The sequence below is a fragment of the Theobroma cacao genome, chromosome 3 (genome assembly GCF_053813885.1).
Source record: "Theobroma cacao isolate CCN51 chromosome 3, ASM5381388v1, whole genome shotgun sequence".
In the NCBI taxonomy this organism is placed as follows: domain Eukaryota; kingdom Viridiplantae; phylum Streptophyta; class Magnoliopsida; order Malvales; family Malvaceae; genus Theobroma; species Theobroma cacao.
In genome coordinates, this window is record NC_142641.1 from 3,266,707 (window position 1) to 3,291,576 (window position 24,870).

At 36.7% G+C, this 24,870-nt stretch overlaps 1 protein-coding gene, 1 long non-coding RNA gene and 1 other non-coding gene across 4 annotated transcripts; all 3 read left to right on the forward strand.

Moving 5' to 3' along the window:
- Positions 1 to 1,997: 1,997 nt before the first annotated feature.
- On the forward strand, positions 1,998 to 2,078 carry TRNAL-CAG (transfer RNA leucine (anticodon CAG)). The gene has a single exon. It is a non-coding gene; the product is annotated as a tRNA-Leu (tRNA).
- A 684-nt stretch (positions 2,079 to 2,762) lies between these two features.
- Positions 2,763 to 3,750, forward strand: LOC148763469 (uncharacterized). The gene is made up of 2 exons (XR_016025153.1): positions 2,763 to 3,345; positions 3,426 to 3,750. It is a non-coding gene; the product is annotated as an uncharacterized LOC148763469 (long non-coding RNA).
- A 1,737-nt stretch (positions 3,751 to 5,487) lies between these two features.
- LOC18604186 (uncharacterized) lies at positions 5,488 to 7,090 on the forward strand. 2 transcript variants are annotated; one of them, XM_088804842.1, is made up of 5 exons: positions 5,488 to 5,647; positions 5,725 to 5,965; positions 6,118 to 6,412; positions 6,516 to 6,585; positions 6,805 to 7,090. In XM_088804842.1, the coding sequence occupies exons 1-5, from the start codon at positions 5,509 to 5,511 to the stop codon at positions 6,933 to 6,935; spliced, it is 876 nt and encodes a 291-aa protein (XP_088660968.1). In that variant the 5' UTR covers positions 5,488 to 5,508; the 3' UTR covers positions 6,936 to 7,090. The 2 variants fall into 2 exon arrangements, with proteins under 2 accessions (XP_088660968.1, XP_007036605.3); XM_007036543.3 differs by having other exon boundaries at positions 6,124 to 6,412.
- The last annotated feature ends 17,780 nt before the right edge of the window (positions 7,091 to 24,870 follow it).

A 24,870-nucleotide genomic window follows, 5' to 3' on the forward strand; every position in this document is an offset into this window, starting at 1 on the left:
TATGCATATTTCTCTGTTCCCTGGTTTCTAATTTTGGGCCACATTTCAACCTTCCTGAGAGATGGAGAAAGTGCTACTATGATCTAATTAGCATATTGTAATGAATGGGATATATATATTTTTAGCCTATATATATCTAACTGTTCTACAACATTTAAGCAGCTCAAGTTTTCCATCAAATTCAATTCACAGATGGAGTTATCTCCAAGAATGGGGTGAATTTAATCCATAAAATATGACCTTTAGAACTGTTTCACAGACAAGCCATAAAGTTCTCTCCTTTGACGAATGCATTCTGGAAAGGGCGATAAGGTCTTCCATAATTGGTCACGAGTCCATTGACAAAAGTTCTTGCAACATTACATAAACCAATGGCCTAAAATCAATGACTTTTGTAGGATTCCAAATTTTAGGGATTAAGGGTAATAAGTGTCTTGTTTAAGTCTTTACGCATGTGACCTGCGTTTAAGAAATAAAAAGATGAGGCAGTAGTAAGGGCTCCCACGATTTCGCAAAATTTTATATAAAAATACTTGGTTTGGCTTCAATGCCTGGAGCTTTCATGGGGCGAATCTGAAAAGCACCAGCTTTGACTTCCTTAGCCTCAAATGGTCTTTCAAGCAAGGCCACAGCCTTGGTTCATAGATCCTTGTGATAGACTTAGAAAGCCTTCACCAAAATTTGTTCACCCTAGACCTGGTTATCCCTTTTAGTGGAGATTCTTGTGGTTTTTATTTCTAATCCTTCTTTTGAGGTGTGGTCTTGTGGTAAAACTTTGTGTTCCTCTTCACTTGAATGATCTAGTTAAGTCCTGATTTCTGCATCCAAAAATTGATCTTGCCCAGCTAACAATTCCAGTTCAACCCCTTAAGTCCTTTTCTGTCTTGCATGCTTTTTCAGAATCCAGCGTTTGTTGAAACAATGCTAAGTCCTGTTTGAGCGGCTTTCTTCTTTCCTTGAGATTTCCAAACACCTCTTTTCCATCTTTACAGGTAATTTTTGGCCCTTATCAGCTTCTGAATAAGGTCAAAGGTGGAGGTTCCGGGACATGATTTTACTCTACATTATTGATAATTTCTTTGCATTGTGGTCTGTATTGCTTCAAACCTGTATGGTGTTCTTCTAAAGGGCTTCTGTTCTTCATTGAACAGTACTATGGCACCATGATTAGAAAAGGAAACCTGTAGATTAAGGAGGGAGGCATTATCAAACCTCCTGATCCATGAAGGGGTTAGCAAAAGCTCTGTCAAGTATTTTCCAAACTAGATCCAGCCCATCCTTGTCGTTAGTCCAAGTCAGATATTGGCCCTTTGGAGGGATTTCTGTGAGTTTGAAAGTGTTAAATACATTCTCTCAAATTATTGGCACCTAGCAGTGTCTGATCTTTAAAAGAAATGTTGTCTTTGGCCTTAAGGACTTGATTGGAATCATCAAGAACCACCCAACAACCATTTTCGGATAAATTTGCAGCCAAAGCTTGTAACTGATCCCATACCCGTTCCCTGTGTTATAGAAGTTGGGTTTGAACCGTTGGATCAGTTCATTACAATGGAATAGTGTTAGGCCCTCACCTATCCACCTAATGTTCCAACCTAAGGCTACCATGGCTGCTGCAGAGGCTGTTCTGGGATAGCCTGCCTGAACCCCATGTCTTCCGATTTGATTGTTTGGTCTTCAACTCCCTAACACCTGTAACAATCTTCTTACTTCTGGTTCCTGCTCACTATCATCCTTCCCTCTCTTTCTTTTCTAGCTAGAAATGTAACCCTCTAAGTTGGTGACTTCTTGATCAATAGTTCTTTCCGATGCTCATAATTCCAAGACTCTAACCAGTTGACTCAATAGCATTAACTTTTGTTTGCGATTAGCCCAAATTTTTTATGCATTTTGACAGTGCAAGCGAGGCCCGAACGTTTACGCGCGTAAGATATATCAGGCGGTGTCAGAATCTAAATTACAACTCTAAATCAATTAGTTTTCAGCTTGCAGAACAGGAAGTCAAGATGGCCGAGTTGGTCTAAGGCGCCAGTTTCAGGTACTGGTCCGAAAGGGCATGGGTTCGAATCCCATTCTTGACAGCATTTTTGCTGTCTTTACCATATATTTTTGCTTGCCCAAATTACTTGACAGAGGTAGCGTGGTATCTGCCATTGAAAGATTGATTTCGGTTTTACTCAAAAATGGAGCATATCTTTGCGTTGAGGATTCCCTTACAACAACAACAACAACAACATTAATCAGTTGATCAGCAAGATTTACTACAAGGAAGATCTTAAGGAAAGCCAGTGTTGTTGATCAACCAGTCTTAAGGATCAGGAGCTAGACCACTAAAATTTATTATCCATCTAGAAGATCTCTACAACATGGATGATCTGATTTCAAGTGCTTGACTTATAAATCTGCAACTTCCAGGGACACAACTTAGGTCCTTGCAGACCTCAAGTTCTATTGCAAAGGCGGGGATGGGGTAGAGAAAACAGGGGGAAGTTGCAGAATTGCAGTTCATCTGGACTTTTGGATTTGTTAAGGCAACTGGATTTTCTTCCAATATTTGGTAATGAAAACGCAGACAAGTAATCTGTAAAATCCTCCTTAACTCGAAAAGTTGGTTTCTTACCTTCTTCTCCCTCTCCAGTCCTCCCTTTCCTTTGTCTTTGTCCAGAACCCCACCACAGTATGAAGGAATGGGGATCAAGACCGCAGCATCAAAGCATATGTTAAACGTTTACAAACTTTTCAAAACTGAGGAAAAGACCCACACCCCATGCCAGGCAGGAGAAGAGAATAGGAAGGGGCCCAGGGCATTCAGAAGAAAAGGGGATGAAGTTAATAATCTGAGAAGTATAAATATTTTCTCGCATTCACATATCTATTTGTTATGACATTCAACTGATTTTACGCCACAAAAATATTACTATATCAACAGCAGGCAAACTATGATTATATATAGCTGCAACAGGAACACCAGTTACGCCGTGAGTCATTAGTCCTATGGCTAGTCCTACTCCTTGCAGAATTGAAAGGATAAGAGGAGTTGTTAGGTGATTTACTCGGCAGATCATCCAAATCAATGTCAGAAAATGAAGAGTATTCTACAAAAACCCTTTTATCTGATCCGCAACAAGCCCAATTGATTGCATACCGTGCAGTGCGCCATCCAATCTTACATGGCATCTGGGCACAACACCAAACAATCGAAAGAGGGCAAAAAATACAGAAAAAGCAAGCACTGCAAGCAAACTCTATTAAACTTTCATGGCATCTGGAATTATGTTCCTTGGATGAACCACAAGAAGAACAATAAGCACCAGAACTTGCCTTGGGGTGATTATGTTTGCGATCGAGGTTTTTTACCTTTTCTTTATCTCTAAGGGAAAACTTGCTTTCCATTTTTCTGATCAGCATCTAATTCCAAGTTGTTGCAGCTTCGATATCAAGGGTCATCAACCACGTATCAAAGCCCCACAATGGCTCAAAAAACAGAATACCATGGTGAAGCAATGAATCTTTTGCAAGGATGACGATGAACAACCTCTTAGCCAAGATGGAAACAACATAATCTACTGCATCTGTTGCTTTGCAAGCCTTTAATTTATCTTGTCAATATTCCCATGGACCAATCAAGTCACCGACAGATGGCTTGCTTTCTTCTTTTTCCTTCTTTTTACTTGGTTAGCTTGGAATATGTCCTGAATGCTTTTCACATGTTGGTAGATATTTGGATTTCACAAGTGCTCCAATTAAGCTTGACTGGATTAATTCAACTTTATTTATATATTAGGTTCAATAATGGAGTCAAGCTTGAAAATATTAAACTAATAACTTTTTAAATGAAATGAGCTATGCTTACTGTTAAAGTCCTTTTGCTTCTCCAAATATAATATCTATACATGTTAACTATTTAGAGGGTCCTTTAACACATAAATGAGTTTTAATTTCTAAATTTGTCACTTAGGTTCAGAAGTAAAGGGAGACAGAGATTTAATGAGAAATTATAATTGCGACGAAATTGATGTCACTATATTATAATTTAATATTGAATTTTGTCATTGTACTTTATAAATTTTAGTAATATATTTTTAATTTTATTGATTTTTGGATAAAATATAACAAAATTGAAATATTTTACGGAATATTTTGTTAATGTAAGAGGCAACTTTCCGTCAATTTTGTTACTTTTATCTAAAATAGAAAAAATAAAAAATCTAAAGGTGTAAATTCAATAAAATTGAAGTATAGTAACAAAATTCTATATAAAACAATTAGATATATAATATATAATATTTTGTATCCAACATTTTTTGCTTTCTTTTACTTCCCAAATAAAAAAAAAAAGGTATATGAAAAATGCAAACCACTTGGAATTTAGGTGAATTACGTAATTCCAAAGTATAACAAGTGATGTTAGCTCTACATATGTAAGATGCTGACACTATTCTTCGTTACTCCCTACTTTTATAAATGTGCAGAACATTGGCATCTCTTTTTTGAGTTAGATTCGTGGTCTGGAATTCTAACAATGAGTTTATATATTAATATATATATATATAATGCCAAAATGAAATATATAGTTATATTTTATAATTTTATTCATTAAATTTCATATTCCAATTTATATATGTATATATAGTTATATCCCTTATTGCATTAATCAATTGAGCCTATTATTTGTTACTTACATAAAATTGAACTCTAATTTGGACAAAAAATTTTAAGTGAATTAATATTTAATCTTTTGCCAAATAAGATGAGATTATCATGTGGCTTTCATGAAATGGAGTAAATTTCATCACATCGCAAAATAGACATGTGTTAAATATAAAAATATAATATTTTTCCTTTTTATTTCTTTTTCATTAATGCTCATATGAAAAATAAATTATTTCACATCCTCTAGTCACGTGACAAATTTTATGGCATATCCTTTATTTTTGAAAAAAACGAAGAATATGAGCCTTCTTTTTTTCTCGCATTTTATGTACCATTTTCTCCCTGTTCTTGTGTTTCATTTACACTATTGATGAAACAATCCAAAAGCTTTCTTCAATACACTAAACACTATGCAATGCACAAATCTTATCTCGGCTTGCAAAGAAGGTTAATTACAGTATTAATTTACATGATATTTTTCATCTAAATATGAGTAGCTCAATTGGTTCTAAATTATAATTTTCTTAAAAAGATTTCTAAATTGATTATAATTTATAGAAGAAAAGAGAATTAGATTAATCAATTATGAACATTTTAATAAACACATTCTAAGCAAAATGAGTAACAAATAATCAGGCTTGTGCAATAAGGACTTGAAGCATGATTCATGTGTTGATATTCTTGCTGAGAAGAGAATGCAATGCTTCTTGCCAATTAAAGAAAGTTGAATGCCATTCTTTTCTTGTTTGATTAATGTTTTAGTTCCCTTGGCAGCTAGGTTTGGTACGGTATCTGCCTATAAAGCTGGAGGCTCTGAGATCCTTTATCTTTGTAGTTAATAGTTCTCAAAGACTAGCGATGGGAACCCAAAGCAACAGTAAAAATATGGAATTGCAGGCAAAGCACCCCGAACCCAAATCTATTATTCAAACACTGGTATTAAAGGCAAAGGACCTCAAATCCAGGTCACTGACTAACATTCTGGGAGGGGGAACAGGTATTTAATTAATCATTAAATTAATAGTATTCTTTTCCAGCTATATAATAATTTTATTATGTTATGAAATTGTATAGTTGCGGGGTTACTGCTCTGGAAGAATGCGATCTCGTCGGCAACAGTGATATGTATTGCAACTGAAATATGGATTTTGTCGACAATAATTGTGGAAAACTGGATTGCTCAGGCATTGCTTCGAATCATTGCTTTCGTGCTTCTCAACCTCGTCAGTTTGGCTCTTGTGTCCGTCTTCACTGCCTTTTACCTTGACAAGTGCGTTGAAGAGAAGATAAATTTTTGTTTGAACAAAGTTGAAGGGTAAGTCAAGCATTTGCGGACATTGCCTTAAGAAAGAAGAAAAAGGTTAATGAGAAATCACCTTTCTTTTGAATCTGAAACCTTATTGCTGGTGTTTGTGATAATTTTAAAACACTTGAAAGCATCTGCTGATTAATAATTTTATCTACAAGCTGCAGAGCAATTGGTTCAGTAATTGACCAGTACCGCGGAGAGTTGGACTTTGCGGGAAAGGTTATAGGCGCTTTCGTAGAAACTCAAGGCAAGAGCCTAACAGATACCATAAAAGAATCCATTAAGAACCGTTTAGATGAGGCATTGTGGCCCTTATATGAGTCAGTTCTACAAGGTTTGGCAGCAATTGTCAAGCCTAACTTGCCTGCAATTTTTCATTCAAAAATATGCCAAGAGTTCCTGCAGATGCTTGTCATGATTTCAGAAGGAAGCCAAAAGAAGACTTTCTATGGGGTGCGTAAATGACAAATTTACTTCTATTTCTTTCAAGTAAATATTAACAATTATTTTATCTCAACTCCACAGCTTGTATTCTTATTAGTTGTATGCCTTTCAGGTTGTTGCTTCTCTCCAGGTTATCTCTATTATGTGCATATTTTTCCCTCCAACCACAGTCTTGTATGTAGGTAAATATATATATATATATATATATCATTCACTATTGTAATATGCATAATTTCGATCTCTTCTAATAATGTAGTATCGAAATTTTGAATTTCATAAATTAAGATTTTATCTTCTGTTAACACACCTAACTTAATGTGTAGATTATAGATAATAATATTATCACAAATAAACTTAATTTTTTTTTCTTTTTTCTTATTATTGTAATTGTCTGTATCTAGGATATTTGTGCGTGGCGACTTTGCCAGCATTATGCAACAAGTTAAAAATTTCCACTGTGCTCGAGGAGAATTTCCAAACAAAGGAAGACAAGATTTCTGGCAATGATGAGGCAGTACCTAAAAGATCCTGAAGCTTAGAGTTATGACAATTTGCATGTTCACAGTCTGATTCCTCTTCAATGGTTATAATATTGAATAAAATAATTGCAATAAATAAATTTCTGTACATATATCCCATCAGAATTTGGGAAAATAAATAAATTTCTGTACATTTCTTATCAATTGTTCACACATTTCCTCTCTATTATATCCATTTATTATAAATTTTTAATCTGATGCATCTTTTAATTTCTTGTATACCTCTAAATCCATTGCCATATCCCCATTCTATACATCCTACTTGAGTTGCCTCCTATGGATGAATAAATTATGTTCAGAAAAAGAAAAAAAAAAACATTTCCTTGTACATGATTTAAGGGTATGCGTAAATTCATTTGCATTGCTCTCTCAATAGAAATCCAAATGCAAAGTCGTTTAAATTTCCAGTAGCCTATATATGTCTTGCTTGCTCATTTACTGTTCATAAAAAAGTTGTGAGACTTAGAGATGAAAAACAATTGAAGCAAGTACTCACATTCCCATTGAAGCGTTCTTTGTTTTTGGCAACAATAGGTTGTATCTTAAATATTAATCTAATCTAGATATGCCTTGATTTATAGTTTATAAAAATTGCGTAAAGTTTCAAAGATTAAATAGTAAAAGTAATAATAAAAAAAACGTCTTATGATGTCTTATTTTATTAACAATTTATTCATAAGCCTTTTCAATGAATTTTTTTTTTTACAAAAAGGTCCCATCCTTTGATAATTTTCGAAAACACCCTCTCAGAAAAGATCCAAAAGACTTAATTAGAAGTCGTGAAATTTAACCTAATTGGAGAAATCTGAATCCAAATTGATTCAAACTGAAATAATTTAATCTTGAAAGTAAATTAATTAGATATTTAACTTCATCTTACTTAAAATAATCCAAAACTCGAAATGGCTTGACACTTGCAGCAACTTGGTCAAATTCTTTCAATGAGTTTCTCTCTCTCTCTTAGCTGTTGGTAACTATTAGAAATCACCAAATTTATGAGCTGGAGCAGTCTTAACAAGTCTTCTCAATCTGAGATTTTAAGTTTTCTTTTTCATTTAATCGTTGTTAATTGAGAACTTCAAAAATTTGACAAAAAAACTCTATCAAATTCTATTTTTTTATCCATAATAAATATTACTTAAAATTCGAAATAAATTGTACTAAAAAAAAAAAATTTCTGATAATTTTTTATAATTAGAAAGAGAAATTGGAGTTAATTCTTAAATTTCTATTCAAATCCCTGCCCCTCCCACTGCCTCTGCCTGACCCAAGCATAGGCACTCAATTAAACGACAAAGAAGTAAAAAAAAAAAAAAATTCTCCTAAGGGATTGTAAACAACAATTATTCCTTACTTTTTCTCATCTGATTTTAAAGTTAAAGTTTAGTTCTCATATTTAGTTCTTAGGAGATAAAGCAATTCTTTTCTTCTTTACTAAGTAATAGATTGGACCATTTTAGTTTCCCTAGGCAGCTAAGCTAGGTAGATTTTCAGCCTATATATAAAGCAACAAGCATTTAGGACTTTTTAATTCATTTATGGTGAATTATAGTCAATTTGATTACTTAAAGTGGCACCAATAAATTCTCTCCCTCATTCTTCCAACAAATTGGCAGAAAGAAAATTTTTGTTTCATTTGATTATCTCTTGACTGCTCTATATAATTATTAGAGTACTTTTCTTAAATGGGCCTCAGGTATAAAGCGTTTTTGAAAATAGTCCTCTCTATAATTTTAACTATTTTTAATCAAGAGAAAAAAAATTGGACAAAATTATTCTTAATGAAATCGGCCCATTCCCTAGGCTCCGTGCCTCAACCCGAAACCTATTAACGGGTCTAGTATGTCCTTTATGTGGACCGTAACTCTTCGATTTTCATCGAGAGACCGTACATATCCTCAGAAGCAAGTTTGCAAAAGCATTCTTTGACAATTCAACTTTCGAGCATTTTGGCAATGGTAGGAGCCTTTTGGAGTGGTTATTATTCGCACAAAGGTAGTTCACATATTGAGCAATGTGAGGAAGTTGACATTACACTGAGAAAGGTATAATATTTTTTTATGAATTTTTTATTTTATGTTAAACCATGTGGAGGTTTTTGACAGAATGGTTATTGTTCATGTTTAGGGTTAAGGTTTTTAAGCATAAACTTATACATATTGCACATTCATATTGATATTTTTGTTGTTGGAAATTTTTGAATATAAACATAAAGGTAGTATTGTTGGTGTTGTTGGGGTGGAAAGGTGATCGGCCATGCGTGACTGGTTGATATGTATGTGTTAAGAATTCGGTTGAGGGTTTAGATATTACGTGAGTGAAGGCATGCTTAGGTGGTTGGCACCTTTTCAATGAGTGGATTTTGGCATGGGGTCACGTTGGGGTTGCATGATTGCAAAAGTGTTTACCTTAGCGTGATTGATTGATAGGTCATTGCCTGACTGGTTTCTAGGTTATTACGTGAATATTGTTCAGGCATGGCGTCAGTTAGTGTGTGCATGATTCGATTAGTTGTTCTTAATATTGTGTGACTTGTTTATAAATCATTGCGTGATTTAATGTTAGTAATTGCGTGACTAATTGATTAGGCATTGCGTGACTATTGTTGTAGGAAATTGCACGAGTGTCATAACTACATGGGTTCATTCTGTATTATTTTGGGTCAACTGTAATGCTTTAGTATGTATATGTTGATTTACTTAACAATCCATGCTCCACACTTGGATTACTTATTTTATTTCAAGGATGTCTAAAAATAGTTAAAAATATTGTTAGGGTTATTTTTTGAGTGAGCTTATGAGGAGGGCTATTTCTCAGAAATTCTTTTAGTTTTTTTGTTAATCTACAATGATGGTATTGACATGACTAAAATGGGAATGTTATCTGTTTTATGTTACAGATGACCAGCACAGGAATAGAGTAGGAAAACGTGGAGTCCTTGCTTTGTGTGCCGAGGCACTAGTGGGGGTTCAATGCGGGCATTAACATCCACTGTAAGTGGTCGCATCTACACATGATACGTGAGATGCTGTGTCAAGTGAACGAGCTGAAAAACTTTAAGAGAACATGCTTTGGGCACATGATGTATCACAGCCCAATTTTCGAGCCATGACAGGCGCAAGCGCCCAATGGGTTCAACCCATTAAGCCCAGGCAAGCCTCTTTATAGAATCTTATACATTAATCCATACTCATTTAAAATTCAAAATCTATAACGTTCAAATATAGTTCCTTTGAAAACAATTCATAAACCCCAACTATGCATTCAGAATGGCATCATCAACCATAATACACATATATAGTTTGACAAATGAATCTCAACATTTCACAACAAGTATTCATATACACGTAATTAGAACTTGACCGTCAGCAGAGTGACTCTGGTCACGGTTGCTAAGATTTAATGTCATGGTAAACCTACCGAGCAATGGATAGGGAGGAGCACCTTCTCTTAGGATCTAATCACCTTTAACTCAAGAAACCTAAAACATGAATTTTAAAAACATGAGTACAAACTCAGTGAGTGAACATAGGAAGGGAACAAGCAATGACAAGGAATGGTTTAGAAAACATGATGCACTTATTTGAAAACAATGCCATTTAGCTCAAGTTCTTATTAAAATGCCTCCATTTAAACCCTTGGTTGTAAAATCATTTAATGATAAAGGAACCGTATTCAGCATGAAATTGGAAAGAAAGAAAATTTCCAGAAATTTTCCAAGCAAGGTAGTATAAACAGAATGTTTCTCGTTGCAATAGAATCAATTTACAAATAAATGGTAAATTTTCAAGATTCATCATGTGCATCTCACCCAGCTCATGTGCATCCCACCACATCGTGCACATAACCGGACATCCCATCTCATCCGGCTCATGTGCATCCCACCACATCGTGCACATAGCCCGACATCCCAACTCACCAGGCTCATGTGCATCCCACCATATTGTGCACATAGCTGGACATCCCATCTCACCTGACTCATGTGCATCCCACCACATCGTGCACATAGTCGGACATCCCATCTCACCCAGCTCATGTGCATCCCACCACATCATGCACCGGATAGTATCACCATCCATCTCCCTCACCACCGTCATCACCAGCAAGTGCACACTCACCCCGTACATGCATGGTTGCATTTGTCACACAATGGTACCATTTATGACATAGTATATATATATATATATATATATATATATATCAAAATTATACAGAAACACATGTATTCATCACACTATCCATTTCATAACATAAAAACATTTCATAAGAGTTTGTTCCCATGCAAGTTTTTGAAGAAAAACCAATAAAATGTTTTAGGGGATTCAATCAAACATAAATGTATATATCCCAAAACATTTTAATGCAAGTTCACTCACCTTGTAACAACAAGATATTAAGTTGCTATTTGTTCGAAGGTGTTTCTAACTATTTTCACTGGCCGGTCGCTCGTTATTTACTCTAGAACGCCACCACAGTACTCTAACCTTGCCTTTGCACTTCCTAGCAATAGTACCAACTCAATATATTTAATTACATACATATATGGGCAGCATTTCAATCAATTAATCTTTACTCAAATTTATATTTTTCATCCTATCATGAAACCATCTTCAATTAACTCACATCTTAATACATTTTTACTAAAATTACTTATATCAGTTGCTTACGTAATTCCTTATATTATATCTCCGACAACTTATTTATGATGTCACGTGCCTACTTCACCTTTTCTAAATAATTTTCGCCCAAATCCATCTTACATTTTCACAGTATTAACTATATTTACGGCAACCACAGTCATTTCAAATCTATCCAATTATTTTTCAATTTCAATCCACATTATTTCTCCTTATTTCTTCAAAATATTATACCACTCAACTTAACACTTTCAACTAAATTATGCGAACAAATTCTTTCGACAACAATAATTCTTCACAACGAATCATTTAAAATTTCTTAACTTCACTTGAGCACTATTCATCAATTTCATATTTTCTTCTTTACTTTAGTCCTATGAGACATCATAAAAGAATTTTTAAATATTGTATTAAAGTAATTTAAATTTAATTCATATCACTAATAACCAAAATTTAACTAAACAAGTGGGCTAGCCCTAATTAATCTAACTTCATAACAAGCCCAATAAAAAGCAAGAAAATTTTCTTTTTTACGTATTTGGGCTAGGTTGGCCCAAGCCCAACTCTCCACCTTTCTTCTCTTTTGGGCCTACCCTTCCTTATTGCCATTGGGCCTCCTCTCATGGGCTATTTCCATTGTTTATTATTTATTTATTTATCCTTACACTCACAAGCCGCCCACCATTTCCTCTTCTCTCTCTCTCACTGCCGACAGCAAATTTTTGTCCCTTTCAACCTAAAAAATCAGCAGCCAAAACTGCTCATTTTAACCTAAAAAATTAACAGCCAAAGCTGCTCATTTCACCCTCAAAATCGACAGCCAAAACCTCAAAAACTAGCAGCTAAAGCTGCTTCTTTCAGCCTTCAAAAATCAGCTACTAAAGCTACTCATCTCACCCTCAAAATCGACAGCCAAAACCTCAAAAATTAGCAGCCAAAGCTACTCCTTTCAGCCTTCAAAAATCGACCCTTTCTTTCCCTTAAAATTGCAGAAAAATAGCTTTCATTTCCTCCTTAAATGGCAACAAAATCGCCCCCTCAAATTCAGCTCATTCTCCCTTCCTTTTCTTTCTTGTCTCTTCCTCACCGCTCAACTTTTCTCTTCTTTTTCTTTCCTTTCTTCTTTCTCTTTTTCTCCCTCGGTTGTTTCTCTCCTTTTTCTTTCCTTTGTTCTTTTGCTTTCCTTTTGCTCTCTCTCATAACCGACTTCTCTATTTCCTTTTTCCTTCTTCACTTAACCGACTTTGACTTTTTTGTTTTCTTCTTTCTTATCTTTTCTATCTTTCATCTTTATCTCATTCTTTCTTACCAACTTGGCCGGCCCCTACCACCATAAAAAAATATGTATTGATTCTTTAATTGACCACATGGGCGGCTGCCCATGTTGGTCTTTCTCTCTCTTTATATATATATATATATATATATATATATATATATATATATATATATATATACATATATATATATATACATACATATACTGCTATTATTATTCTATTCTTTGTTTATTTACTCTCCTATTTAATTTTACTACATAATCTTTCAACTTTCATAATTCAAATTTGATCCTTCCGACACGTTTAAAAATTCTAATTTTCATTTATCTTTCTTCCTCTGCATGTGTACCCCAAAATATCAAAATTGCACTTCAACGAGGTATCACCATAATATTTAAATATTTACTTACCCGCGCTAACTCAACTTAACAATAACACGCAGGTCTCATTTACATCATTTATCTCCAAAATTCATTCGTACTTCTTCTCCCCCACTTGGATCGACCATATGATCCCTCTTCATCACTAATTTCGACATTCGATTAAATATTAATATTTTACTTTTTTTTGTTAGTAAAATATTATTTTATTCTAATTTTTTTTTACTTGTCTCCTTGGTATTCAAAATACCTTATTATGCCTTAATTGACATCCGATAAGCTTTAGTAGTCACCATATCAAAGTACGGAATATTACATGATGGATGTTGAAGCAGACAAGAGTTTATTCTGTGCCAATCTAGTGCACAATCTAATGTTGTGCAGAATCAACGAACCTGACGCCACGGAGGTAGAGTTATGATGGATGTTGAAGCAGACAAGAGTTTACTTGCTAAGGGGTTTCGAACCTGATGCTGCGGGCGAAGCAGAGAAAAAGCGCTACCACCTCTACGGATTCATATGGGCGTTTCAGGTAGTCTGCCATAACCTAATATTTATCATTATGATTATTTTTTTCGCATAAGAATTTATGAGGTGAGTAAAAATGTTACACAATTGATGTGCAGTTTTGGGCGTTGAAAGCAATACCTGAAATAAGAAGTTTGTTCGAAAGGTAGTGACAGTCTAGACAAATTTGGCCAAGAATGCTTAAATGGCAATGTGACGAGAGGCCTTCAAGCTTCCACGCCAATATTGCAAGTTTAGAGAGAGAGAGAGAGCGAGGTGAGAAAAGAAACCATATATTTTTTATTTTATTAAATTTTATTTTTATTGTCATAGGATAACAAGCGTTATACCTAATGGTAATGTATGTTTTGGTGCAGTTGTGGGCAGTGAGGACGTTGGAGCCAACGGCAGAAGAGATGTTGACCGCATACTGGGCGGACATTGAAGTCAATATCTCCGAGGGGCAGCAATACATTCCATTATGGAAGTTGGAGGGTCGCCTAGAATTCGGTCCCCAACAAAGGAGGAAAATAATGGACCGCAAAAGGAAAAGTCCAATACAACGAGCCGTTAAGCGGAGACGCACCATGGACGAGGAGGTCCATTCCGAGTTTGGTGCTGCTGAGGCACCTCATTCTCCTCCTGCAACTCTTCATGGTGCATATCTTGCTGCTCATCATGCTGCTACTCCTGCTGCTCCTTCTCCTACTCCTCCTCCTGCTTCTGCTGTTGCCCTTCCTCCTACTTTAGGTGCTGCCATTCATGCTGAGTCGCATAACCAGGCACTGCGTCTACAAATGACTACGAGTATTAAGAGAGAGCTACAAAAGATGCAGACATAGTGGAAAAAGACCTCCAACCATTGCAGACGAATATGCAGATGCAGATGCAGTCAATGCAGTTAGAGATCCAGCAATCAGTGCAGTTGGAGATCCAGCGGGCAATGCAGATGCAGACACAGTCCCTGCATGAGCATATCCAACACTCACTGCAAGTGCTGGAGGATCGAATTGTTGGTCGACTGATCGACTGTTTTGAGGTATGAGGTTTTATGTTATTCATCGCGTGAGTTATAACATGTATGATGCATACACTGTTCTAATGTGTTTAATTTTTTTGATTGTTTAGGGTCAAAGCTCACCTCTCGGTAGCTCGATTGAACATCATCCTGCACCTATCCCATCTCCGGTAGAGGCAGCCCAGCATTCTCAGCCCACACTTTCTCTCGAGGCTCCACCTTCTCCGTTTGAGGTCGAAAAGGTACCTTATCTTGCGAGTAGTGGAATTACAACTTTCGAGCATCTTACTCTTGTCCCAACTCCAACAGAGGCCCCCTTTCGCATAGTGAGATCACACCTTCTACTGTGGCTCCACCTCGACCTAAGCCGGAAGATGCACGTGTGATCTTGGCCAGCAAATACCTTCGAAGCCCGTACGTTAACCCGTTATTAGTCCAACGCAAAGTGAAGGACAATTTGGAGGACAGATATGAGTCCTTTCTGAAAAATGACCAAGCCAGGTAAAATGAATACAATAGACCATATTAGGTTTAACGGTTCTAGGATATTTATTAAACAGTTAGCAATACTATAATTTTAATTTAACTCTATTTTAAGTTTATAGGGTTAACATTCTGGGCATCGAAGGGCAAGAGGGCCCTGATTTTTTCTGGCGATTAGAGATGCCGACAGAGTTTATGGACACCCAACAGTTTGATGCATGCATCAATGTGTTGTGTAAGCGGGCGCGCGATCACCATCCACAACATTACAAGCAGAGAATATTGATCGTTGACACCGCATTCTATGTAAGTATATTATATTTTACTAAGTTGTAATTATTCAAATGTATGGGGTTTAGGGTTACTTAATTGCATCTAACTATTGTGCATAACGTAATTAACAGCTTATTTTGCTCCAATTAAGCCAAAAAATGTAGCCTTCCCCCATCGAGAAGACATTCAAGTCGAGTGAGTCGATTATACCAGACGATCTGCTTGAGTATGCAAGGGGTGGGAGACCTTCGTGGGGTTTGCCATGGCATGAGGTTGACGCAATTCTCGTACTGTGCTTTGTAGACGACCACTGGGTGGTAGTGCACATTAACTTGCTGAAATGGACTATGATGTTAGTGGACTCATTGTATGGTCGGAAAGAAGCACTAAATTTTAACCTGTGTGATAAGCAGATGAGTCCACTAACATCATTATTTCCCATTATATGCCACCAGGCGGGGTACTTTGTCAACTCACGCCGTCAAAAGCGAGGTTTGACGCGGATGAAATATAGGTTATATGAGAAGACCTCGATACAGCAAGATTCACATAGTTATGGGGATTGAGTTATAACCTCGTTGTAGTGGTTGATTAGCTTGGAGGATCAGACGCTGAAGGCAAATGCCATAGAGGGCATTCGAACAAAGTTTGCCCTTGAGATTTTTCCAATAGCTCAAGTTGTTAAAATTTTTAATTTATTTATTTTTTCAATCTGTAAATAACATTAACATTATTATGTATCATTTCTATATTATTCTTTGTATTCATTCATGTGATAAGCATATAGGTCCAATAAGAACAACATTGTTTTTTTCTTATTCATATCGTAAAGTCTGTTAGTATTTTACACAATTTACATGACAACGTTCATTCATTTGCATGACAACGTTCATTCATTTGCATATGCCAACCCCCCTTGTTGAATTGCATTGCGTGACATAGGGTTGTAAGCAGTTGCTACTGAATTGCATGAATGGTGTGGATGGAATCGTGTCACCAGTTGATATTGATTCGCAGGAGTATTTGTTATGGAGTCACGTGAGTACTAAATTTTGAATCACGTCAGTAGTTAATATGGAATCGTGTCACTAATCCACTTGGAATCATGTGAGCAGTAAATATGGATCGCGTGAACCGTTAAGATTTAGAATCACGTGAGTATTTGATATTGACTCCCGTTAGTAGTAAATATGAATCGAGTGAACCGTTACGATTTAGAATCGCTTGAGTATTTGATATTGACTCCCGTTAGTAATAAATATGGGGTGACGTTACTAGTTAATATGGAAGCGCATGACATGACTTTTTTGAGAATCGCGTGACTAGTTGATATTGACTCGCGTGAGTAATACATATGGAGTGGCGTTACTAGTTATTATGAAATGGTGTGAATATTTATTCTAAAATCGTGTGAGTAGAAAAATGGAGTCGAGTGACTGGCTATTATGGAATTACATTACTAGTTGATATGGAGTCACGTGAGTGGTATATATGGAGTGGTGTTACGAATTCTTATTAAATCGCGTGACTAGATGATATGGGATCGCGTGACTCACCTATTTTGTGTCATGTTCTTCGAATAAGGGTAAGCCAATTAGCATGGACAATATCAAACCATAACTCAACCCCAAGCACCATCATAACAAAATATCAAGTTAAAGAAAACAAAATACCACAAGTGAATTATGAAATACAAACTGCAGTATCCATAATCCAGTTAACCCACAACTTTCAAATATGAATGTTCATATGGTATGGTTGGCTCTGCCAGAACCAATGACAACTGACTTCCTTTTTCTCTGAGGTTAATGTCGAAGAAACTCATATGAGAATAGTCAATTCTGCCGCACTTCTGCTGCCCAAACAACTGTATCTGTTATTTGCATTAGAAAATTCTCAACATCTGTATCCTCAATTCCAATGCCTGCATTCTAGTAGTTTGATTACTGAGTTTCTCATCAATCCTCAGGAGCATATTATACATCACATCATTGGAAACAGGAACTCTAGATGGTTGTTTGGATGGAGTATCATGGGCAGGATGAACTGGGCTGCCTTCGACAGAGTTCAATGGCTCATCAAGACTCAAGTCATATCCCTTTTTCACGAGCCATCGAAATGAGAGATTATGAGGCCTGCGACTGGTCTAATCAGCTAGATACCTATTGGTCCATAACCCTTTCTTCTTAACTAGAGCTGATATGATGTTCCCGTATGGAAAGGTTGTCTCTTCTCGCATAGCAACTTGTCTCATTCTCATGATCATATATTCTGCAATATTCACGCCAAACTGGCTTCCAATTATTTCCATCATCCACAGATTCTCAGCGCTAACATGTCTTAAATGACTAATCCTTCCCTGTAATGTGGACGCCAGAAAATTATGTACCAGCCTATCTGGTGCAGAATTCAAATGACTAGCAGAACATGACTCTGTGGTTTATGGTTCTCTTCTGCCTGTCACTTGGTCCCACATGCGGGACGGGTCATATGATGGGGGAGGTCTGTATTGTCCATGTCTATACTCCGTTTTTAGGAGCTTCTCAATATCAAAAGGAGTCACTACAAACTCTATTCCTTTCAAAAACACGTTCAAAACAAATAGGTCAAAACCTCTAGGATTTTCAAATTCATTTTCACTCTGGCGAATGCTGGAGTAAAATTCCCTAACAAGAGTCAGGCTATAATCAAAATATGGAAAGGTACTTAGACCCTTAAGTTTACCCATGTCGAAAAACAAAGATATGTCACCCTCAAGGTATATGTTTTCCTTTAAGCTTTCCCAATCTACCACTTTCCCACACGATATCATGGCATTCTCTATTACCCAATACCCACCACCATGTGATATGTCCCTAAATTGTAAGGGAGAGCACAAATCATTACCTGGTTCAATTGAAAAACTAATTGATGCGGCAGGCAATTGAAGATCCAGTTTCCATTTCTTCCTTAATCGTAGGCGAGAGTATTCATCATCACCTATACTTTGGTTGCCATTGTCACGGACATTGGGCCTGCTCGAAGATGCGATCATTGCTTAAGATAGTGCAAGACGGTTCAACTTTAGTGGTTCAACTTCTTTTTACCCTTAAACTAAGTTTGGAACGGTTGGAAGATGAAACGGCAGCTATCAATAGATATTGGGAAGACTAAAATATGAAAAAACGATTGGAAGCTATCTTATGCCCTTTATGTTTTTTTATTACAATAGTCGACATTAAGAACAACTATTACTATTATTATAAATCATTTCTAGGCAAAAATATGAAGCAGGATGCCAAAATCAATCAAGCAAATATTATTAAATTAAATATTTTGTGCTTTATTTAATGGTTTACAAAGAAATACAAATTATTAAGGAGTACAATGAATTTGATGATCCAACAAATGGGCTAAGTACTGTAATTGGAATTTGATTATCCAACTATGCAATGGCATTTTCAATGCAAATATCAATGGCTAGTTCAAAACAATCCCTAACAACTAACGTTTGAAGGGCCACTATCTTCAGGTACGACACCTATAACATTATCAGAGTTTGTAGTCTGCATTAGACCATGGTTTCGTGTGTGCCAGGGTTGTTTGTAAATTGCATGCCTTAGGTCGACGTCGTCGAGCCGTCGACTGAGCAGATGATGTTTCCCCATTTGTTGGTAAAGATGTAAATGAAGTCCGGCAATTTTATCTATTATGACCATAACTCTTGCATTGTGAACATCTACGTCGTTCGCTACCTTCCCCAATTGATGGAATCCTTTTCCTCCTAGGTCTTCCCGCTTGATCTCGCCAACTTGGTGGCAAAATGATAATTTGTTGAACGTCATCGAGGATGTCCCACTCACTGGGATGCCCAACTAGGCGAATGGGAACCGTATATCCCTCTACCCAAGATCGAGTCTTGTAATAGTCCAAGCAGAATTCAATGGCTGCACGTTTGCACTTACTGCCAAGGCAATGAAATCACAGTTGGCGAACAATGTAAAAATTCAATTCATCATGCACAATATAACAAAACATGATTGCTCATACCTTATTGCTGCCATGGCATGCTTGCAGGGGAGTAGATCAGATTGGAACTCACCGCATGAACAATCCTTGGTGGAGAGGTTCACCACTTTGTCCTTACTCCCACCTATAACTTAAAACTCCACCCGATCAATTACTTGTATGGAAAAGTGACATGCTTCATTAAACTGTCTGTTCAACATATCGGTAGCCCCAGGGCTGAGGGGCGTGGTCAAATTCAATGCCTCATTGTGCCGGTCATGGAACCAACATTGTAACATGCCTCTGATGCACTCGATCAACACCGTTATTGGCGTTTTTCTTGCATGCCTTAGGCAAGAGTTAATACACTCTGCAGTGTTGGATGTCATTAGCTTGTATCGCCTTACTAGTGACCATGCACGTTCCCATCTCTCAGGCCTAATCTCATAAGGCTATCATAAGCAGGTTTGCAAAGTTGTTTTAGCTGATTCATAAGGCCATGGTGAAAATCGCTGCAACATCTTCGCGCTTGAACCTATTTTTAACGTTTTTCCCTAAGTGGTAATTACATAGACCATGATGAGCGTCCTTGTACACTTTCTCAACTACATTCTTAATGCCAAGATGCTGATAAGAAATGAACATTGTATTTTCAAGACAACCAATCGCACAACGTAATTGGTTAAGAAACCACGACCAAGACTCTTCGTCTTCGACATGGCCAATGCCAAATGCAAGTGGATATATTTGCTCATTCGCATCTTTGCATACCGCCACAAACAGAGTACCCTTGAATCTGCTTTTCAAATGTGTGGCATCGATAGTGACTACAGGCCGCATTACAGCACTGAACCCCCAAATACATGACCCGAACGCTTAAAAACAATATTTGAATCGTTGTTCCCCATCAGTACCGACACACGTGACAGTATCGGGATTTTCACGTTCCAACATATGGAAATACGAGGGGAGGAGTTGGAATGACTTTTTCGGTGGACCGAACACAAGACTCTCTACATACTCCTTTGCTTGCCAAGCTTTACCATATAGGCATTGTAATCCCCACTTGCGATTCATCTCTTCCATTATTTCCTTTGGTCTCAATGGGGTTACACAATTTCCTTGCACCCTGCTGGAGATAAGGTCACCAATTACCCTCACGCTCGCAATTCGGTAACCATATTGCAAACCATCCACAGTACACGTGTGTACCTTCTACAATGTCCGAAGTTGTCAATATTCTCCCTCAGGCAACTTCATTGCACACAAAGCAAACTTGCATGCCTTATCCTTACAACCAACCTTAAAACGAGTGTGACATGACTTTTTAACTCTAAACTCAAAATGCTCTTTTAGTGCCAACATGCTCAAAGCTCGTTTCAATTCATCCTTCGATGGAAATACTTTTTCGCAATATAAGTGGTCGTCCATTGATCTGAATTCCTCACTCCTAACTGTTTGGAAGGATATCATATCTAGCCCGAGAATAATCCATTGACGAGATACCCTTGTATTTACCCTCTCTTGATCACTGTCATCAGGCGAACGAATGCCGTTCTCAAGTACAATGGCGTTCTCGTAAATAAAGTCTTCACCCTCAACATCTTCTAATTCAACGATTTTGCCATGGTCATCCAACTCAACCTCTTTTAACACAATAGTTGTGGTATGACCTGTACCGCCATCTATATGATTGCAATTAGGAATGTCGGTCTGCTCAACCCTGTCGTCCTCTGAACATTCTTCATGTCCGCCAATGTAATCTTCACAGTCATCACACAACTCATCGTTCCAATCCGTCATGTCGTCTTTTTCAACATCATCTTCAATTTGATCAGATGCATCGTCATCACTCACAACCATCACAGTGTCGTTTGCTAATGACAATGGACCCAATGCATTTTCGAGCGATAGTTGTGTTTGTTGCAAAGTACCAAGTATTTCGTTGGATGCACATTCCGATCGAAATTATGCAGACATCATTTGCAGAAACCTCATGTGTGCGGCAGGCTACTAAAACTCATGAGGATACATTAAGCGTGATTGCCATGGTTATTTGTTAGGAAATGCATGGTGTGGTATGTCAGAATAATTAACATTTTGTTCTTGGTGATTACTATGTTGGATACCGTGCTTATGTGGAATATCGTTTGTATTTCTTGCCTTAACTGTCACAAACACAACAACTGTCTTCTCATCTCACAGAATACTTGCTACATCTTCATCATTGCTGACAATTGCGCGCGACACCCCTGCGGAGTGGCTGAGCGATGCATGTAGCTCGATTTCATTATTATATGAGTTGACCCCAACAACCTCTTCAACCAGCTTCACTAGTCCCGAAAATGACAAATCACTCCCAACACCCCTCACTCGTGTCTCACCATTCTGGTAAGTGTCATCGACCCAATGACCACCGTATGTAATCATAAGCTTCACATTTGGCAGGCCGCTGAAATTTAACAAAAAATAAGTGTCACGATTAGTCAATTTATCAAAAATAGCCCCTCAATGCATAGAAACCACTTACGCAATGCCTAAGTCACATTTGGCCGGTCGCAGAAATTTAACAGAAATTAAGTGTCGCAATGTCTAATACACATTAATGCAATGCCTAATAACTAGTGAACAAACGCCCCTAAACAAGAGGCGAATTGCACAAGTCACGCACCACCGCTCCCGCAATATATAACAACAGGTCACGTAATATTAAAAAACTAATCATGCAAGCCTAAAAAAGTACTGAACAGAAGCCTCAAAAGAACACATGAATTGCACAAGTCACGTGCCACCACTCTCACAATGCATAACAACAGGTCACGTAATATATAAAAACCAGTCACACAAGCCTAAAAAACTATTGAACAAAAGCCTCAAAACAATACATGAATTGCACAAGTCACGCGCCACCACTCTCGCTACAACAGGTTACATAATATATAAAAACCAGTCACGCAAGCCTAAAAAACTATTAAACAAAAGCCTCAAAATAACACATGAATTGCACAAGTCACTCACCACCACTCTCGCTATAATAAGCAATGCAATATATAAACACCAGTCACGCATTGCCTAAAAAACTACTGAACAAAAGCCTCAAAATAACACATGAATTGTACAAGTCAGTCACACACCGTCAGGGTCGCAACACCTAAGAATAAGTCACTCCATGAATAATAAGCCTCAAAACAAGAGGTGAATTGCATAAGTCACGCACCACCAGTCTCGTAATACCTAATAATAAGTCAATCGATATCTAATATCCACTCACGTTATGCCAACTTAAACAATCACGTACTGGCCCAACGTCATGCAATACATAACAACACATCACCATAGGTACTCTATTCCATATACATACAAACAGCTCACGCAATGTCTCAATAGAAGATATGCATTGCACAATTCACGCACTGCGTATAACCCACTCTCCCAATACCTAATAATAGGTCACCCAATGCCTAACATCCACTCACGAAGTTATTCAGCATAATATAACTTAAACGAAGAAAATAAATCAAGAAAATATGTGCTCAATGAAAATAAAAATTACAATAAATTTTATTCAAATTTTATTAAACCCCCCCCCCCCCCCCCCCCAAAAAAAAAAATACAAGGAGATGATACAAAAAAAAATGAACCATAGTTCATTTCTTCATAAGTTCATCTATTTTGAACTCTATCTCGAAGAGAATCTTTTCGTTGCTCAGGATGGCAGCCTCCAGGTCAAAAGTCCTTTGCATTAGGTTATCTATGAGGACTTGCATCTCTTGTTGGAATATGTGCAACTGGTCCCTTACACTCAAAGGCAGCTCCTCCTCTTTGGAGGCTACCTCTTTCCCCTTCACGACTCTTGGATCTCTGGATGTCATTTTTCAATTATCTGAGATTGATTAAGATAATTGAATTTGATTCAAATGGTTAATGGTTCCTTTTATTTATTGGCATGAAAGTTGACTTTTCATTTTCTACACCCATATCAGTGCAATGAAGGGGTGTTGAATTGGTTATAAAGGACTTGTTTGGCCGGTCCTTTCATCTTATCTATCTCTTAAAAGCAAAAGCCAGGCTAAACATTATTTTTCAAGAAATTCTTAATAAAAAACAGCTTAAAGGTTTTGTCTCTTTTTCACTAATCAAAAAGGATTTTAATGTTACCTCTTTTCTCTTTTTCAAGAAATTCATTATCATTTCCTCTTTTTTCTTTTTTTTTTTTTAATTTAAGCATCATGGTAGACCAACCAAAATCTAATACTATTGCTACTATACAAGTATGAAATTATATATAAACTTCAAGAATTACATTAGAGCTTATTAGGTTATTGAAGATGACACTCAATATCTTTTTATGGTAATTTTAATCGAAATTACAGCTTATATAATTTATTTTGTTAAACAGTTTACCAAACAGCTTTAACCTATTTTTCTTCTAATTTTACACAATTTGTTATTAAACGGGCTGAATCAATAGATAATCATCTTCAGCATTAGGTAGCTAAAGTCACGCAATGCCTACAAACAAGTCACACAATGTTCAACAAATATTCAGTCACGTAATATTCAGTCATGTAACACCTGTCACGCAACGCTCAACCAATATTAAGTCACGTAATGCCTATAAAGAACTCACGCAATGCTTAACCAATATTCAATCAGGTAATATTTGTCGTAACGTGCAGGTCCGGAAACCCGTTTGCCAGACGCGGGTGAAAATTAAATGGTTTAGGAGTCACCATCAATCTTTTTTATCTAGGTGTGATTGGTCACCTATTAATCTGATTCTAATCGACGAAGTCCTAAATTAATTTTAGGTTCGTCGAAAGAATGAGAATTGATCCACATTTTTAGAGATGGGTTCGGGAGTGCGGTTACGCATGGAGAAGGGTTAGCACCTCCGCGACGTCCGTTCCACGAATGGTACCATTTAATCTTAAGTTATCTTAATATAGCCTTCTTTTAATTTAATCCCTACTTTATTAATTAAATTTTTATTAAATTGACTGACTGAGTTTTTTTATTTGATTTTACGTATGCGCATGATGCAAGCGTAAAATGATGTCATGACTTGTTTATTTTAAATAATGGAGTCGGTAATCTTTTATCGGAAAATTATTCGAAGACCATCCAAGCTTTGGTGAAGTCTCGAAATTCTCCTCACCTAGAGATATCCCCGGAAGAACTCGTCTCTACAAGCTCTTCGGGAAAATCCCATCATCGGAATTCTCGCACCATTTGCAGGATAAATGTGACGTGCTATGACAGGATAAAATGTTGATGTCTACATGCACGCGTTTATTGAATTAGGTGGTTCATAATTCACCAAACTATGTATTTAAATATTTATCACCTTGTTTATATACTTAGTA

Coding starts and splice junctions, on each gene's coding strand:
- LOC18604186 (XM_088804842.1), top strand. CDS start 5,509: ATGGGAACCCAAAGCAACAGTAAAAATATGGAATTGCAGGCAAAGCAC. Junction 6,413..6,515: donor AAAAGAAGACTTTCTATGGG/GTGCGTAAATGA, acceptor TATGCCTTTCAG/GTTGTTGCTTCTCTCCAGGT. Junction 6,586..6,804: donor AACCACAGTCTTGTATGTAG/GTAAATATATAT, acceptor GTCTGTATCTAG/GATATTTGTGCGTGGCGACT.